Here is an 18,459-nt window from a genome sequence, read left to right on the forward strand (position 1 = left end):
ACTTTTTACCTGGTCTGGCCTCAAAGTGCAGTCCTTCTGATCACTTCTGGAGCAGCTAGTCACACCCAACTTAATTTTAAGCATTCTTGGTTTATTAATATTGGGATAGGGGAAGACTTGTCTTTTTGAGGAAGACAAATAGTTGGCTATTTTTAAAGGATGATTGAAACTTCCCAAACAAGAGAAGGAAACTTTTTTTCCTTTGGTTGTGGTTTTGGGAAGCCTAGAGCTCCAAGCTCATTTGGTGATTTCTCCAGATGGTAATTCATTTAGGGTTCCAAGTAAATAAGAGTTGCTTCCTCAAGTTAGCATATAAAGTGAATCTGGTGGTAGGTCTCAAAGTGTGTTGAAGCAACAGATTAAGATAGAGTGTCTGTCTTTTTGTCTCCATGCAAAGGTGTAGCAATGAAATCGTAGGTAACTTAGGGTGCAGATGAAGGGCTTCCTTGATGAACTTTGTGATTCTGCTGTGGGAGAATTTACTTAAACCTTTTCCTAATGGCATTGCATATTAGTAGGATAGGTTCTATCTCTTTGTTTTCCACTGAGTAGTATTCTGAACACAATATTCTTGGCTTAAATATCTCTTAAAAAAGGGACATGGAAAACACCGATCCATTTTGACTCTTTATAAAAATTATTATTTTATGCCAGAACAGAAGTGATGTTGCATCTCAGCACTCAGAATCTGAAGGAGGATCACAAGTTCAAGGCCAACGTAGGCAACATAGTGAGACCCTGTGTAGGAAAAAAAAATGATTGTTAAGAGTTTCTGTGCCTTGATTTTTAGGCAGGGACATGTTAATCTGAGTTTATGATTTTGTTTAAGTATGACTGGATTGTACATTTTTTTTTACCAGATTTTTGTGTATGTGTGTGACAGTACTGGGGCTTGAACTAAGAGACTAAGTACTGTCCCTTAGCTTTTTCTTCTCAAGGCTGGTGCTCTACCATTTATATCAAAGCTCCACTTCCAGCTTTTAACTGGCTAAATGGGGATGAATCCCTCAGATTTGTCTGCTAGGGCTGACTTCTAACCACAGTTCTCAGATTTTTAGCCTCCTGAGTAGCGAAGGCATGAGCTACCAGTGCCCTGCATGAGAGATCTTGTTTTAAATGGTGGTTCTTGGACCTGGCTGTATGTTGGAATTACCTAATGAACTTCTATAACTTTTACTGACGGCTAGGAAGGTAAAGAGTGGAAATTCCATCGTATGAAATTCTGAGTTAGTTTCTCTGGGATTATTATTACTTGGAGAATAGCCATTTTTAGAAAGTAGTGGCATGAGCTGTGTACCTATGACATGCAGCTAGCTACTCACAAGGCTGAGATCAAGAAGATCAAAGTCCCAGACCAGCCTGGGCAGAAAAATCTGTTGAGATTCCATCTCGATGGAAAGGAGCTGGGCATGGGGGCATATACCTGTCATCCTAGCTATGGCAGGAAACAAAGCACAGAAGCAGCTGTGGTCTTCGTGCTTATCCAGGTGGGAAGTGAGATCCTATCTAAAAAAAAAAAAAAAAAAGTACGCAAAAAGGCTGAGAAGCATGGCTGAGCAGAAGAGTGCCTGACTTGAGTTCCAGTGTTGCCCCCCACCCCCCACCCCCAAAAAACCCCCAAACTTGTGGCATTAAAATAAAAACTCTGAGTTATATCCTTAACTCCCTATTTTAAAAGAAAAGTTACAGCGTAGACCCTCCTAGGAGCTTTGGGGCTAATCCAGGGAGGCTCCAAACTTTAGATAGTTCCTGCCTTTTAAGCTGGGCATGATATTGCATGCATATTGTCATAGCTACGTGGGTATAAGAAAGAAAAAGAAGAACCTACCTTTTGAAAGCTAAATACCCAGAAATGTTCTTGTAATTTCTTACTAGAGACTAAGACCAGGTGTTTCAGCACAGGTATGTGTTTCCCTAATGGTGGCTTTGTGTAGATCTTATATGATAGTTCTCTAACTCTCAGTGAAAAGCTATTTGTAAGAAAATATTTAGCATAGTTGCCTGATAGATAAGTATAGTGTTCCATGATACAGTCTTAAATCTAAAAATGAGTGGGAAAGAAAGACCTGAGTTCTAAAATAGCTGGCTCAAAAGAACATTAAGATCTAGCCCTCAGGCTCTGAGCAGCTGTTAATATATACATTCTGACAGTTTCCTGTCAGGTTTCTTTGGCTTATAGGAAAATGAGAAAGGATATGTAGAGTCTGCTAAAGTAATATTGAGTCAGAATGTTTTTTTAAAAAAAGGCAAGTAATTTTTAGTATTAAGAAGCATCATATTTCTGCAGAGGTCAGGTATGTGGCACCAGAAAACTTCAATCCCCTGCTCCATACACATCAGGCTGACAAGAATGGCCGTAGCCTCTCGGTGTTTCTTAGTTCTTCATTAGACTTGGGCCTCTTTCCTCGGGTCATTATTATCCAAAGGCGAAATGAGTGTTGGTTTCCCACAGTTGATATATACTTGGCTATATTGTTGAGAAATATTTGTCGTTTAAAATGGTGCCTCCTAGTGTGTACCTGCACATTTGTGACAGACTCCCACCAATGATGGTTCCTCTGTAGGCAAAGTGGAGCAGAGCAGGTCCCCGGGTCAGATAAACCCGAGATCACTATGGCCTTTGATTTAACAGCTTGCTAAATCAGTCTTGGGGTTCTCTTCTGTAGAGATAATGACAGTATTTAATTTGAGGGGGGCTTGTTATAAGATTTAGATGACCAATGTGTTTTACGAAGCACAGCAACTGCCACAGTAGTTTTTTTTAAGTTCCTTGCTCTTGTTACTCTGTAATAGTTCCAGTAAGAGTACACCTGCCAGAGGGCAAAGTATTCCTTCTCTCGTCCCCCTTGTCTTGTGTTGATGTGCTCTTTGGAAACCCTTACCCTCAGATTTTTGCTTTGGGCCCACAAAGTGTTAAATTTTTTCCAAATGTAGCTATGATATTTAAAACTCCAGTGACAGCACATCAAAATGCAAGTTTCTAATTTCTTTCTAAAAATGGGAAAATTGGCAACATTGGCCTAGAATACTCACATGGCTACAGTACAGGGAGCTGGGTTGTGGGTGCTGCGTTGGGAGAGAGAACGCTGTGTCAGATTGCCTTGGCACTCATCCAGCTTTCTTGATGCATCTATGTCACTTTCTTGGCCCCAGGAACCTCAGAAGTTTCTTCCTTTTCTTTTTTTTTTTTAATTGGTTGGTTGTGGGCTTGAACTTGGCCTGGACACTGTCCCTCAGCTCTTCAGCTCAAGGCTAGCGCTCTACCATTTGAGCCATAGTGCCACTTCTGGTTTTCTGGTGGTTAATTGGAGATAAGAGTCTCATGGAATTCCCTGCCTGGGCTGGCTTTGAACCTTAGTCCTCAGATCTCAGCCTCCAGAGTAGCTAGGATTATAGGCATGAGCCACCAGCACCTGGCCTTTCTATTCCCTTTTGCCACTGTATAACCTGGCTTTTAAGAAGAGTATCCTTGAAGAGTCGAGTAGCTTTTGAACTCTTTGGCTAGCTGGTATGGACTCTTGCATTGCTCTCTCTATGGATTTGAAGTGCAGCCTTGTCAGTGACTATGACAACCAAATTAGGACTTAGTTTTAGCTTATATGTGCTATTGTTTGAATTCTATCAGAATGTGAATATCTGTTGCTGAAGCAGTTTCTTCTAAAGTGTGGAAGGTTGGCTCTTATGAACTGTGATGGATGAAAATAGCTCTCTAGTTATGGTGTAAACTTGGTCAAGTGCCTAACTTATATTTAGTTTCTGTAACAGGAGTCTATAAAACTACGTGACAGGGGGATACTCATCAGAGATTTTCTAAACCTTTCCATCCATAACAGTGACTATAAGGACAGGGTAGCACTTTTAAAATTACTAATTTCAAGGGACAGATGTCAACTGACAGATTGCCTGGCATTTTTCTAATTTGAATATTTGCTCATTTTGGTTGAAGGGGTGATAATGTTGCTTACTGATAGTTGGTCATTTATGTAGAAGTAACACCATATTAATAGTGGCATTGTTAGTAGGCTTGTTACCTACTAAATAGATTTGAGTGATTGTTACTGAAAGGCTTTGAATTGGGAAGCAGAGTAATTGCTAACCACGATTAATGGAAATTCAGACTGACTTTGTGCTTATACAATGAATTCTTGACTGCATTCCTCCCTCCCCTTTCCCCCTCCGTTTATCTACCCCTCTCCCTTTGGCCATGTACTTATGTCCTGGTGCTGATTTTGTTGGGCTTTGACCTAACCTTTCTAAAAGATAATTCTATTTGAGCTCTCCATAGGGTTTATTATGCCTCAGTTCATTCATTTATAACCACTTGCATACCACCCTACTTGTTTACTTACAGATTTATAGACACATCTATCTACTACAACTGAGGGAAACCATGCAACCTTTGTTTTTCTGAGACTGGCTTACTTAATACAATTTTTTATAAGTCTTTCCATTTCCTTACAAATGGTACAATATCACTTTCTAATAGATGATTAAAATTCTATTGTGTGTATATACCACATTTTCTTAATCCATTTGTCCATGTAAGTCTCTGGTTTTTATGCCAGGGATATCCACACTGGGAGAGTTTGGTCAGTTTATTTCAGTCTTCAGCCCTGGAGGAAACGAGCAAGTCTAGTTTCTATAACATAATGCCTGGCAAGTTATTAAACTCTGGTGTTGCCAGGTGTTGGTGGCTCAGCCTGTAATCCTAGCTACTGAGGCTACTAGGCTGAGGTTTGAGAATCACAATTTGAAGCCAGCCTTAGCAGACAAGTCCATGAGACTCATCTCCAAATAACCCCCAAAAAGCTGCAACTGGAGCTGTGGCTCAAATGGTAGAGTGCCAGCCTTGAGTGAAAAGTCTGAGTGAGAGTTGAGGCCCTGAGCTCAAGCCCCAGTCAGTCCTGGCACTGTAGCGCTTACACACACACGTTTAGTGTTTGTATATACTTTGTAATTGTAACATCATGTCTGTCATAGGGTTAAGAGGATGCTATCTCTAGATTTGTAAAGAATGTAAAGTAGTGCCAGCATATACACATTTGTGTTTGTAAATAAAGACGGCAGTTGTTAGAAGAAAAAGAATATGGTCAGTTTTATTTAATAGGTATATGAAAGTTTGAGGAATCCTTGACTGTAGCCCTTAAACATTCATTACTGGCTACTGCAAGATCCTTAAGGTGACTAAAGGTAATGTCATATATTTAAAAAACTTTTTTAGTACTTTAATTTTAATAGTTAATTCTCATGTATACCTTTTTAGTGATCCCATGTAAAAGCTAAGTGGTATTAGAGCTATATGACTGTTAGAGCTCTAATAAAAGGTAAAATGTACCTTTGGCATGTTTTCTGATCTCCAGGAAAACAAATCAACTACTTTGTATTGTTATTCAGAGAAAATGGATTAAATCTACTAGTTTTGTTAGGATTCTGAAATTCTAAATTGAGAAGGTGATTTAGACCAAATGAAATATTATGTCACTTTACTGAGTTTTCAAGGGTTATGTCTCTAGTAGATTGGCATTTAGGAGTTTCCTTTTTTGGGAAAGCTTAATTGAACTAAATCTGACTTGGATTTGATTATTGTAAACCATTGTTTGCTTACAGTTTGCAGTATTGATGTGGGTGTTCACCTATGTTGGTGCCTTGTTCAATGGTCTGACACTACTGATTTTAGGTAAGTCTACAAAACCATTTGAATAAAAATAAAGATTATGTGTAAAGAGCTTAGAGAGACTTTAGTGGAGAATATTCTTAGATTATGAGAGAAGTAGGTATGAATTTGAAGTTGAAATCTCTTCAAATAGCCAATACTTGATTTGTTGAAATGCTACTGTAGTTCCAGAAAACTGTTCCACTTAATGGTGCTAAACCAGAAAATGGCCCGATCATATATCTCATTGGGGATGCCTGCACTGTATAAAACATGTGTGATGTGATTAGAGGCTCCTATAGCCTCAATCGGTTCATTCATTCCTCTGAAGTACCTCCACTGATGCATCCAGGACTTATGTGTATAAGTCTGTCTGGGCATTGCCAGTTTGAGTTTGTTTTTTCTCTAATCATACTGGTCTTTCAAAAAGTTGTGTATTTCTTTTCAGCTCTGATTTCACTCTTCAGTGTTCCTGTTATTTATGAACGGCATCAGGTAATTCTTTAACTGACTTAAGAAGACAGAGCTCACTCTTATGTAAGATTTACAAATGTATCAACACGAGTTCCTCAAATCTTATCAGTGAGAAATATGATATTCTTAAGCCTTTAATTTGTTAGCATATAATGATGCTTAATAAGAGCCTTTAGCTATCGTGATTTTCTAATAGCTACTTTATTTTTTCTTTTCAGGCACAGATAGATCATTGTCTAAGACTTGCAAATAAGAATGTTAAGGATACTATGGCTAAGTAAGTATAATGTTCAACTTACTAAGGATAGGGTGTACTGGGTTTTGAGCAAGTATAGTGTTTTTATATTATAGGCATAATGTATGGAATCTACATCGTGCCCTAAGCGTGACTTCAGAGTAGGCAAAATATTTTTTTCCCCTTAAATCTGGGCCCTTATTTCAGTTGTTGCAGTTAAGCAGAAGTAGCAACCTTGTAATGTGGCAGCTCTAGGATTTTATTTCTTGAGCAGGCTAAATAATATACTAGTAGTTCTTGAAAACGACATTATTTTCTTTCCTTTTCGTTTGTAGAATCCAAGCAAAAATCCCTGGATTGAAGCGCAAAGCTGAATGAAAAAGCCCCAAGCAATTAACAGTAGGAGTTCATCTTTAAAGGGGATATTCATTTGCTTACATGGGGGAGGGCCAGGGAAGAATGAAACCTTGACATCGCAGTGCAGTTTCACAGATCTTTATTTTTAGCAATGCACTGCTTGAGGAAAAGTTACCTGCTGTGTGTTCATCCTAAGTATTGTAAGCTGCTGTGTATGGATTTAAATTGTAATTGTATTTGTTTCTCTTATGAAGGCGCTGGTGAAGGAAAAGTGATCTGAGCAAGCTGTGTATTACGTTTTGTTGCAGGTAGTCTTGCTGTATTTTGGGACGTAGCAGAGAAGGCGGAGCTGGAAACAAAACAACCCCTTTCACAGTTTGTGCACTGTGTATGGTCTGTGTAGATTGATGCAGATTTTCTGAAATGAAATGTTTAGACGAGATCATGCCACTAAAGCAGGAATGAAAAAGCTTGCCTTTCTGGTATGCTCTAGGTGTATTGTGAATTTTACTGTTATATGAATTGCCAATATAAGTAAATATAGATTATATATATCTATATCTATATATAGTGTTTCACAAAGCTTAGACCTTTACCTTCCAGTTGCCCCACAGTGCTTGACATTTCAGTCATTGGTTATACATGTCTAGTTCCAAAGCTTGTAAGCTTGAAAAAGAAAATATATTTCTAGGAGCACTACCATCTGTTTTCAACATGAAACATTGCCATACACATAGAACTTCATTGCAAAGACTTAACAGTAGTTAATTTTGTCACAGACTCTGAAATCTATGGACTGAATCTTAATGCTTCCAAAAATGTTGTTTGCAAATATCAAACATTGTTATGCAAGAAGTCAAATTGAAGACTTATACCTTTGTGGTTAAGTTGTACTGAACTAAATCTGTGGAATGCATTGTGAACTGTAAAAGCAAAGTATCAATAAAGCTTATAGACAAAAATGTGTGGGTTTTTTTGCTTCATGAAACTGCAGTAAACAAAAAATAAACATGAGTAGACGTTGCGTTAATTAGTGAGTGTTAATGTGTATTTTTAGAAAGGTTTTCAGCTCATGGAAATAAAGGTCAACCTTCTTATATAATCAAATTTATTTGACACATACCAAAATGTTTTAAATTTTTTTATACTTAAGATGACTGAAAATAAATTCATGCACCAATATTTTAACAGATAGTGGAATACAGTGCAGGATTTATTAACATACATAAAATTATGCCATATAAATGTTTACAAACGAGTCTTGACACACAGACACTATTGCTCTTTAAATATACTTGTACATATATATATTTGATTGATTCATTGTTCATCCACATGGTTATTTTAATGCAAGATCTAGTCAGTAGGAAAAGGTCAGTAGTACAATATAGGCCGACATGGTTGTCACTCAGCATCACCAGTCACATGATTACAGAAAACACAATTAGGACTGCACAGGGACTCTACTGTGGGCCCAACAACCTATTGGTGGATTAATGTAAGGCATTAATAAATTGGCATATAAAAATAACTTAATGAGTAATCTAATCCATTTAGAATGCTGAAGCACTTCTGTGGTAAATGTTAATCTATTTTTTTAATTGAAAATGTTTCATTTCATTTTCTCTAAACTGGTAACTGCAAATAGGCAGGAACTCAAGTTCCAGAATTTTTCGTGTACTGACTGGAAGGAGAAGTTGGTGTCTGTGCTGAGTCCCCTTTCCCCAACAACCTTCCTTTCAATGAGTGCTGTCAATCCCTCCTACACTCAAGTGACTGGCTATGTGTACGTGTGAACACGAACAGCTTCCTGTCCATATTATGCAAGTCACATGCCGTCCTACAACTAATTTTGAGGCAAAATTTTGCTTTACTAAATAGTCCTTGGATTAGGAATTTTTCTGCAGAAACTTTGCTTTCTTAAGTCGGGACTTGCTAGCTATACAGTTCACCTGAAGCAAACCACTGGAGTCAAGCCAGCCCCAATCTGGGTGTTAAACTGAGGTGCAGCATCAGGCCACTCCACTTACCACCACCATTTAAGACTTAACAAGGCAAATTAACTCAACCACTTGGACATAAAGGAGGGTTTTTGTTTGTGTTCCTCTTCCCTTTTGTAGTAGTGGTTTTATTTGAGTTCTAGTTCAGATTTTGCATGTTTGGCACTAACACAACGAGTATCTGTTGTACTCCCCCCTGCTGAACTTAAGTTCCTTTGCTGCTCACCTTCCTTTCATCCACTGTTTCCCAAGCAGGTCACTGAGGTCGCTTAGAAAGCTTTGACATAAAGACAGGACACAGGTGACAGACTGTGAATCTGCTGAAAGTCCTGTAGCCCTCCTCAGTTTGAAAGTTTTAGCACCATGTGTAGAAAGCAGATAATCTGGGAGGGGAGACAGCAGCCCACACAACTGGGAACTTTTCAAGGCACTTAATGGATATAAAATTGCAAATGAAACATTAAAAAATTAAGTTTCTCAATTTGTTTATACATGGCTCATTTGGTTTTGAAAGCTAAATGTGGAGGACAGGCTAGCCATACGTCTAGTACTTCGGTGCATTTAACTTAAGCTGTCTTGTTCAACTTATTTATAAAAATGAACATTCTGTATATAGAAACAGAATAGCACAACATCCTTGTAAAAGTTCTGATGCAAATTAAAAGCTACATATTGGTTAGAGTGACAGGCTTTAAATTTTGTCAGTGGGCTACATCACCAGATAGCATTTCTTTGTCAGTGTCATTACTATGGGTAGTTTTTAGTCTCAGGAACAGAGAGGCAAGCAGTGTTGACATTTTAGAACTTTACCTTCTTGGCATCATGGCCCTTAGAGTCCAGACTGTGAGAGCAGTCATACAACGTCACTAGCGTGTAGGGCTTGCAGGTCCTCACAGCCTGGAGCCATTCCCCAGCAGCTGGCGGTGCGAAGGCCGCTTGGCACTGCCTCTGCAGTTGCTGGATAGGAGTGGCAGCAGCGATTCAGAAGAGGTTTCTGGCTGGCATTTACAGACATCGCCACACAAATACACTGAAAAATTATACCGGTCAACTTGGCATAGCTGGACAGGATACTTAGGCCTTAACATTTTTACTCAAAACATACGTCAGGGAACTTGCCATCGATTCCTTTTGGGACAGGGTCTCACCGTGTAGTCCAATCTGGTTTTAGACTCTCTTGGTCCTCCATGCATGCCTTTGTAAAAGTTATTTTTAATTTGTTTGGCTCTTTAAGCAGCTTAGTATCATGCTCAACGTAGTTGGTGAGGGTTTTTGGCAATGTGATTTCACACTTATCTCTTCTGTACTGTTGAAGTTTTTGTTTTTTTAATCAATGCCACTTGAGTCAGAGAGTCCTTTTAAGTGTTTGTCACAGAGCCAGAGATCAGGGTATACTCCTGTGCTTACAAGGCCCTGCATTTTCTCTTTCTCTCTTTCTGTCTCTCTCGCATGCATGTGCTGATCCTGGGGCTTAGTCCTAGGCCCAGGGCCTGGGCACTGTCCCTAAGCTGCTTTTTTTGCTCAAGGCTAGAGCCCCTACTATTTGGACCACAGCTCCATTGCTGTCTTTGTTGACTAGTTTATTGGAGATAGTCTCATGACTTCCCTGGCTTGGCTGGCTTCAAACCACAATCCTCAGGTCTCAGATTCCTGAGCAGTTAGGATTATAGGCATTAGCTACCAGCACCTGCAAGCCATGTTTTTAGGGTTACTCTAAGACCTGTATAGTGAACAGAAGTCACTTGGTTTCTCCTGAACTGGAGTGACCAGCTTGTTCAGTTTAGCTCTCAATGGGTGTTCTCCTGTCAACACTATCTCAAGGGTTATAAGTACTAACGATGCTGGCACTGTAAGCTAGATGAGTGCTCCAGGCAGGCCAGAAGCAAGCATTGTTGGTGCCATGTTCTACACAGTTTGTGGTGGGAAGTGGGTTGAAATATAAATGCCTTTCTTGTGGCCTAATTCTGACCACTAAAAGACATCAGTATGTACATATTTCCTCTTTATCACCTCAAAAGTTTTGTTTGTGCTAAATATAAACAAATAGTCATGGTAGGATAAAACCTTTGAGTTGCAGGTAGAGAAACTGCATGTATAGCATGGCCTTCACAATCTAAGAAATGTCCTTGGTGGAGGGTGGAGGGCAGGAAGAAAGCTGCCTGTTCTGAAACTTGGAAGAGGCTGGTGTCTGTGGACTGGACTGGTAGAGCGCCCTCCAACTGGCATCCCCAGTCATGCTTAATGCAGAACACGCACTGTGTCACTAAAATCAAAAGCCACCCCAGCCTGTCAGCTCCTCTACAGATTTTGCTACTACTTAGCAATGGCCTATTCGCATTACCTCTCATCTGATCCCATGCCCAATTGCTTGTTTCTTAAGGTAAACAAGACAGTATTTTAAATACTAAATTAAAAAAAATTTCTCTTGGCTGCTGGTGAATTATGCATCATACAGACATTAGATTGGCCTGAATTCTTAAGGACACATGGATGAACTGCCACTCTAACATGATTATTCTCTATCATGTTTGTGGACTGCCCAGAGTTCTACTGGAATCAGCCATCTTCTTACTACTTTTCTCCCTACAGAAATACTCATAGCTCAGAGCAACTGTCATGTGACCTTAAGCTTCTCACCAATCCTGAAACAGCTCTAGTGGGGCACAGGTCTATCAGAATTTGGATGGACTTTCCAGAAACTGAATAGTTTACACTTGGAAGTCCTTGCTTTCCACAGGACTCAGATCAGTCCCTTCCCAAGGTCCTAGGACAGCAGCTTGACAGATAAAACACCTGAGGGAAGAAGGTGGGGGGAGGAGGGAGTCAAAACCACTTTAATCTGGTTAGTACCTGCAGTCATCTCCTCCAGTGCTGACCACATACTTGTCATCATAGGAGAACCGGATGTTCGTCACGTGCGCGGAGTGACCAAAGTAACGCTTATGTTTGGCCTGTGAGGAAAAATGGAGACAGCTGAGAGACTGTGTTCTTCCCAGTAGCCATAGAACCCTTTCGAGGACTCAGGTCCCTGCCACTGAGAACCACCTTCCATCTGTGGCAAGGGGTGGGGGAGAAGAGGAAGGAGTTATACCTATTTGGTCTGGACTAAGCTGTTAGCCAGCTTTTGTTGGCTTTCCTGCCTCATTCTTGCCATGTGTGTGGCCTGCCCATGCACCCGCCAGCCTCCTTTCTGCCAGCATTTAGGGCTGACCCTCAGAAGTTAATGAAAAACTTGGTCAATACCAAACCTCCACAAGAGATCCCTGTTACCTAGAGGGCCATCTAGATGGTGACCACTATCCCACAGACGACAGAAGAGGCAGTGAACAGGGATTGCCCAGGTAGACTCACAAATTTTTCTGTGCATGGAAAATCAAAGAGCTTCACCAGCCCAAAATCATCTCCTGTGACGATGTTCAGGCCAGCATGGGTCACACATGCGCAGTTGACATCAGCTTTGTCTGCATTTCGAGGCCAAATTCCAATGACTTCATCTCCCAGGATGCTGTTCCAACAGGGAGAGGTATTAGCAAGAAGACATGTGACAGCAGTTTCCTGGGGTCAGCCATCCCCTCCCAGGAATAAGAGAGAGAGGGATATTTTGCATGATGAGTATGGTCAGGTGACTTTTCTATCATGAAAGCATCCACCCCCCCCCCGCCCCGTTTCCTCTGTGTAGTTAGACTAGCTCCTACCATTCTACCTCAGTCCCCGATAACTCCAGAAACAAAAGTTATCCCACCTCTGATTCTTAGTCTTCCCTATAATCTTGAGCATGTATATGGTGGATGTGGGGAGGCTCCTTCACATTCAAAGGTTGGATGGTCTCCTGTCCCTTGCTTTGGCCAAGGGCATTGTCTCTTATCTTGCTAAACAACAGTTTTAGCCCTCCATTCCCTTCTTCTAGTGACTAGAGATTTTATTGTCCACCTGGGCTTGTTCAAGAGATAAAAGATGGTTTGTCTTTGAATTGCTGAATGGGATTGCAGACTAAACATAGTCATGATAACATAAAAAGAGGGTCTTTAATTCCCAAGGCCTGGTCAGATCAAGTCATTGGTCTAACCAGAGCCAAGAAGCCTCCTAGTCTCATCCCCAGGAGAAAAAGACGGTGCCACCTCTGAGCTTTTCTGATACTGGTTGTCACGAACTTAGAACCTGGGACAAGACTCCTTTGTGACTTTTTCCTCGAGAAGTCCTTTCTCCAGTCACCTTGTCCAGGAAGCCCAGGTGATCTTCTCAATGACCATGGCTTCGGTTACCTGCTTCCCCAAGGGGACCTCATGCACCTGGCGCTTATAAGCTCCTGTTGACACCTACGAAATGGAAAGGAATCCAAGCTCATGAACTCAGTCGGGAAGTGTTGGAAATACAGATTGTCGAGCCCTACTTCAGACATATGAAATTATATTGTGAGGGTGGGACCCAGCAATCTTTGTCTTAACCAAGCTTTCAGATGATTCTGAAACTGGAATCCCTGTTCTGGGCAAACCAAGAACCTGTGGTGCAGAGGGAAGGCAAGTTTTCTCATGGACAGCTGCTGCTGAAGGTAATTTTTAAAATGTCTCCTACTTGCTTCTCTAGGGGTGTTCTGGCATCAGGGACATCTGTCTGCAAAAGGCCACTGCCCAACTATGGCTTTAGTCCCTTCTCTCCAGGAGGTGCCTCTATCCCCGGCCACTCAGGCTTTTCTGCTGTTCAAGGAATGAGGCTAAGTCTTTACCACCTTGGGTTTCATGCAGATGGCTGGGACAGTGTTCCCGCCCCTCTCTGTGAGCTAGCTCTCACACATCCTACAGACCTCAACTTAAATATCACTTGCTCAGAGAGGAAGCAAATCTAAATTCAGCTTCTTGTGAAATGCTCCTTGGCACCCTGTACTTTGCCTTTTCGGCCCACAATCACAATCTGTAATTACATGTATACTTGGTGATTGTTTAATGTTTATCTTCTCTATGACAGAGCAAGCTCTAGGAGGAGTCAAGAACTAAGCATATTTTGCTCATCTAAAAGCCTATCTAGCAAAGTGTCTGGCTTAGTAAATACTCGATAAGTGAATGAATGAAATCCTTTCTCCCTTTATAACAATTATCCAAGTTAAGCTGGAGAAATCTTTGTTTTTAGCTGCCTAATCCCAAGGGTGGGGACCTTTTCTAATCCCACTTCACTGGTCAACTGTCTTGGGACCTAGAGGTCCACTGTCTGGAGTCTAAGTCCCAAGTGTAGAGGAGCCACACTGCCCAGAAGCATTTGGAAGAGAAGTAAACATCAGAAGCACTATGGCTTGGTGCAAGCCCACAGAACTAGAAACTAGGAAACTTTGAAGGGGAGGCTAGAATGACAAGGGCATGCATTTCTGGCTGCCTTTTGTTTTTCTTTTGTTGGTCACAGAGCTTGAACTCTGGGCCTGGGCACTGTCCCTGAGCTGCTTTGTGCTCAAGGCTAGTGTTCTACCACTTGAGCCATAGCACCACTTCCAGTGTTTGAGTGGTTAATTGGAGATAAGAGTGTCATGGGGACTTTTCTGCCCAGGTTGGCTTTGAACCACAATCTTCAGCCTCTTGAGTAACTAGGATTACAGATATGAGCCAGTATTGCTTTTTTTTTTTTTTGGTCAGTCATGGGGCCTGAACTCTGGGCCTGGACGCTGTTCCTCAGCTCTTCAGCTCAAAGCTAACGCTCTATGACTTGAGCCACAGTGCCACTTCTGGCTTTTTTTTTTTTCTGCCTATGTGGTGCTGAGGAATCGAACCAAGGGTCTCATGCATATAAGGCAAGCACTCTACCACTGAGCCACCTCCCCAGACCTGCTTTTTGTTTTTTAATGGAATAATTTTAGTATTACTTCCAGGTTCATAATTTGTTGTACAAATTGAGTATTCCATGATGAATTGACATAATATTCTCCAGGCTTAGGAACTTAACAGATGAGATCAGACATTTAGAATCCATTTATATTGCTTTCACCACTGGCGTCTTGTTAAGCATTAAAAGTATATGACAAGCAAAGCAACACCTCCATATGTAGCCAGTACACAATTCCTTCTACCTGCTAAAGTGTGAGAGTTGAAATACTTTTTTTTTTTTTTTTGTCGGTCATGGGGCTTGAACTCTGGGCCTGAGCACTGTCCCTCAGCTCTTCAGCTCAAGGCTAGCACTCTGCCACTTGAGCTACAGCGCCACTTCCGGTTTCCTGGTGGTTGGTTTATTGGAGATAAGAGTTTCACGGAGTTTACTGCCCAGGCTGGCTTTGAACTGCAATCCTCAGATCTCAGCCTCCTGAGTAGCTAGGATTACAGGCGTGAGCCACCGGCGCCCGGCTGAGAGTTGAAATACTTCTTAGTCTCAGTGAACTGGAATTGGCCATCACTTTCTGCGCCTGCCACAATGTCAACCTTTGCCAAAGTCACAATGTCCATGGCCAGTGTTTTTCAGAGAAGCTTTTAGTATGTTTTATTTTTATTTATTTCTACTTTTTAAGATTCTCTAAGCTGGGCTAGGAAGGTAGCTCAGTGGTAGAGTGCTTGCCTTGCATGCATGGGGCCTTGGGTTTGATTCCTCAGCACCACAAAAGCAGAAAAAACTGGAAGTAGCACAGTGGCTCAAATGGTAGAGTGCTAGCCTTGAGCTGAAAAGCTGAGGGACAGCGCCCAGGCTCAGAGTTCAGGCCCCATGTCTGACCAAAAAAAAAAAAAAAAGGATTCTCTAAGCCTTGTTCAATGCTTATTAATGTAAGAGAAAAGTAAGCGTACTTAAAGATTTTCGGTGATGAGTAAATTAGCACATAGTCAGCACTCAACTAAAATAACCAATTGTATTGCTGCTATTATGGGTTGCCCCCTATATTAGTAAATGGAAATCATACCTGAATGTATTTGCTATCTGCAGAAAAATCCATGTGAATGACAAAGCTTGGGATATCTTTGCAATACCCAATGCGGTTCAGACTTGTGCCCTGAGTGAGGTCATAGAAGTCAACTGTGTGCTCCGAAGAACCAACAGCTAAGAATCGGTTGTCTGGGCTGATTCTAGAAAGAGCAGTCCAAGAATATGATCCATGAGAAGGTTTCTTGGGGCTGCCAGGCCCCCAAACAATGACCCGTTGCATTCTAGCATGACTCAAATGCTAGCTTGTGTGTTGTATGGAGTTCAACAACCACTCTGGAACAAATCCCACAAAAGGAAATTGTGTGTGTGTGTGTGTGTGTGTGTGTGTGTGTGCGCGCGCGCGCGCGAGTGTGTGTGTGTGTGTGAGTGATTCTGCAGTGTGACATCTTACAAGTACTTTTCATCACTCATGGAAATTCGCAGAGTCAGATCTGACAGTGAAAGTGTGAAGTGACAGATCCTTGTGTGGCTGACTTGTTCAGGCTACCCTGACACAACCAAGTTCTTTAATGTAGCGTGGACCTTCTGAAAGGGCACCTCATTTGCAAGAGTGCAGCCTTTCTCTGCTCAGACCCCTGGCAGAAGTACCTGATATCTTGGATGGCAGATTTCCGGTCCCGTTTTTTCCCCCACACTTTCAGGCTGTTCACCAACAAGATGACAAACTCTCCATTCTTCATACCAATGGCCACCATCTCCCCATCAGGGCTGTAGGCTGCACAACTGGCTGCATGGCCCAGGTTCACCTTGTTTAGCAGTTTCTACATTAATATTAAAATAAAAGAAAGCCACTTGAAAGCCGGGCACTAGTGGCTCAGTAGGCTGTAATCCTGGCTATTCAGCCGGCTGAGAGCTGAGGTTTGAAGCCAGTTGAGGTGGGAAAGACTGAGACTCTCTTAGCTTTGGTTGCAAAAAGGCAAAAGTAGATCTGTGGCTCACATGGTATAGGGCCGGCTTTGAGCAAAAAACAAAAGTGTGAGACAGTGCCCAGACCCTGAGCTCCAGCCCCAGCATACACACAAAAAGTCACCTGAGCCCTGGCCTTGCCAGGCTGTAGGAGAATCCTGCACCAGGCTAGAAAGGTCAGGCTGCTTCTCAGCCATCACAGGCCACCTCTTTCTGCCTCTGGTACACACCCCTGAGCAGCTGAGGTGGGCAGGATGTTTGACTAGAAAAGCCGGGGGGACAGCATGCTTTCGGACAGGATTTGGCAGACTTCCTCCACTGTAAATGGTTAGACTGTGAGCCATATGGTTTTAGCCGTAACTACTCAACTGTGCTTTGCAGCATGAATAGACAATATATAACAAATGGCATGGCTTCCTTGAAGAAATGGGCTGCAAGTCAGACCTGGCCTGGGGGCCGTACGTTGCTCACTTGATGCTTAGTGGGAAAAGAGTGAGCTTCACCATCCTCTAGCTCAAACCCCGAGTCTTCACTCATACTAGTTGGGCATGTTGGATTAACCTCCCAGTTATCCTCTTATAAGGAAGCCATGTTATCACTGGCCTTGGAAGGTTATGGTAAAAACCAGTAATAGTATACATAAAGTCTTCAGTGAAGCCTAATGAATATAATGACCTGAAGAGTAAGTTAGGAGTGTAACAATCACAGTAAAGTTTTTGTGTATCTATTTAAAATATGACAGAAACATTTCCTAGCCATGTGGAAATAAAAATGTTTTCATTAGAACTTCAGTACTTGCTTTTGACTGGATAAGATTTGGTAACTCTCCTTTTCCTGGATGATTCCTTGCTGTTTTACATTTTTACCCCAGATGAACTTTAAAATGGTTTTTCCAAGCTCTAAGAGAGATCTTAGAATTTTGATGGGAACTCATTAGCCTACGTGGGAACATGTGACATTTAAAAACATCCTTAGGCTGGGTGCCGGTGACTCACGCCTGTAATCCTAGCTACTCAGGAGGCTGAGATCTGAGGATTGAGGTTCAAAGCCAGCCCCGGCAAGAAAGTCCGTGAAACTCTAATCTCTAATAAACCACCAGAAAACCAGAAGTGGCGCTGTGACTCAAGTGGTAGAGTGCTCGCCTTGAGCTGAAGAGCTGAGGGACAGCACCCAGACCCAGAGTTCAAGCTCCACGACCGACAAAAAAAACAAAACAACAACAACAAAAAAAATCCTTAGTCTTCCCATGCAGGTAATACAAGCTTTGCCTCTAATTTTTTTTAGGTTTGTGGGTGCTTTCATAACAAGAGAATAATCATACTGAGATTCTACCTTGGTTATCAAGGTCTATAGATGGATATACAGCTAAAACATACTTAGAGCTCGAAATGGCATTTCTTTTATCATTAGGCTTTCTAACATGATTGCTTGTGGCTGACTGCTGATCCAACCTGTTCCCTCTCTCCCACCTCTGGCTTTTCTTGGCTCCTACTGCCGTGGACATCCAAGCTGGGCAGAGTGTGACCCTCACCTTGTCAGCCAGGTCCCAGATCCGGGCCGTGCCATCATTGCTGGCGGAGATGAAGATGTCCTTAGAGGGGTGTGTAGCCAGTCCCCAGATCTCCCCCTCCATGTGTCCATCAATCAGGATGTTGGAAGCAGCATTTTTTTCTCCAACTTCGATTATTTCTCCATCTTTGGTTCCCACTAAAATTTTTCCCTGTTGTAATCAAAACACTATTAGAAAAGTGGTCCCACTCATGTCAGGCATCTAGATAGACAGATTCAGATGACAGAAAAAAGAAGGGTTGTCCTCAGAAGCTGGAGGGAAGCTGAAGGACAGTGAGGATTCACTGGGGACAGAATCATTAGACAAGTGGATGGGCAGGTGGATGAGGCGATGGCTATATGATGGGAGTGAGCTTGGAGGAGTTACTAGCTGTAGA

General features: G+C 41.8%; 2 protein-coding genes across 5 annotated transcripts in view; one reads left to right on the top strand and one right to left on the bottom strand.

The window, feature by feature from the left end:
* Positions 1-7,682, top strand: part of Rtn4 (reticulon 4) — a 57,431-nt gene extending 49,749 nt beyond the window's left edge. For 3 of the 4 annotated variants that reach the window (XM_042691140.1, XM_042691136.1, XM_042691137.1), the window contains 5 exons: positions 5,608-5,677; positions 6,102-6,148; positions 6,346-6,404; positions 6,698-6,761; positions 7,028-7,682. In XM_042691140.1, coding sequence (XP_042547074.1) covers positions 5,608-5,677; positions 6,102-6,148; positions 6,346-6,404; positions 6,698-6,740 — 219 coding nt within the window. In that variant the 3' untranslated portion in view covers positions 6,741-6,761; positions 7,028-7,682. Of the gene's footprint in view, positions 1-5,607; positions 5,678-6,101; positions 6,149-6,345; positions 6,405-6,697 lie in introns of all 4 variants that reach the window. The other variant, XM_042691139.1, reaches the window with a different exon arrangement.
* A 1,768-nt stretch (positions 7,683-9,450) lies between these two features.
* Positions 9,451-18,459, bottom strand: part of Eml6 (EMAP like 6) — a 244,991-nt gene continuing 235,982 nt past the window's right edge. Inside the window, exons 35-41 of the mRNA XM_042691135.1 lie at positions 18,045-18,233; positions 16,196-16,368; positions 15,585-15,747; positions 12,932-13,035; positions 12,071-12,224; positions 11,570-11,670; positions 9,451-9,749 (exon numbers count right to left, since the gene is read on the bottom strand). Coding sequence (XP_042547069.1) covers positions 9,725-9,749; positions 11,570-11,670; positions 12,071-12,224; positions 12,932-13,035; positions 15,585-15,747; positions 16,196-16,368; positions 18,045-18,233 — 909 coding nt within the window. The 3' untranslated portion in view covers positions 9,451-9,724. The remainder of the gene's footprint in view (positions 9,750-11,569; positions 11,671-12,070; positions 12,225-12,931; positions 13,036-15,584; positions 15,748-16,195; positions 16,369-18,044; positions 18,234-18,459) is intronic.

The sequence above is a fragment of the Dipodomys spectabilis genome, unplaced genomic scaffold, assembly GCF_019054845.1.
Source record: "Dipodomys spectabilis isolate Male_0828 unplaced genomic scaffold, ASM1905484v1 ptg000141l, whole genome shotgun sequence".
Classification (NCBI taxonomy): domain Eukaryota; kingdom Metazoa; phylum Chordata; class Mammalia; order Rodentia; family Heteromyidae; genus Dipodomys; species Dipodomys spectabilis.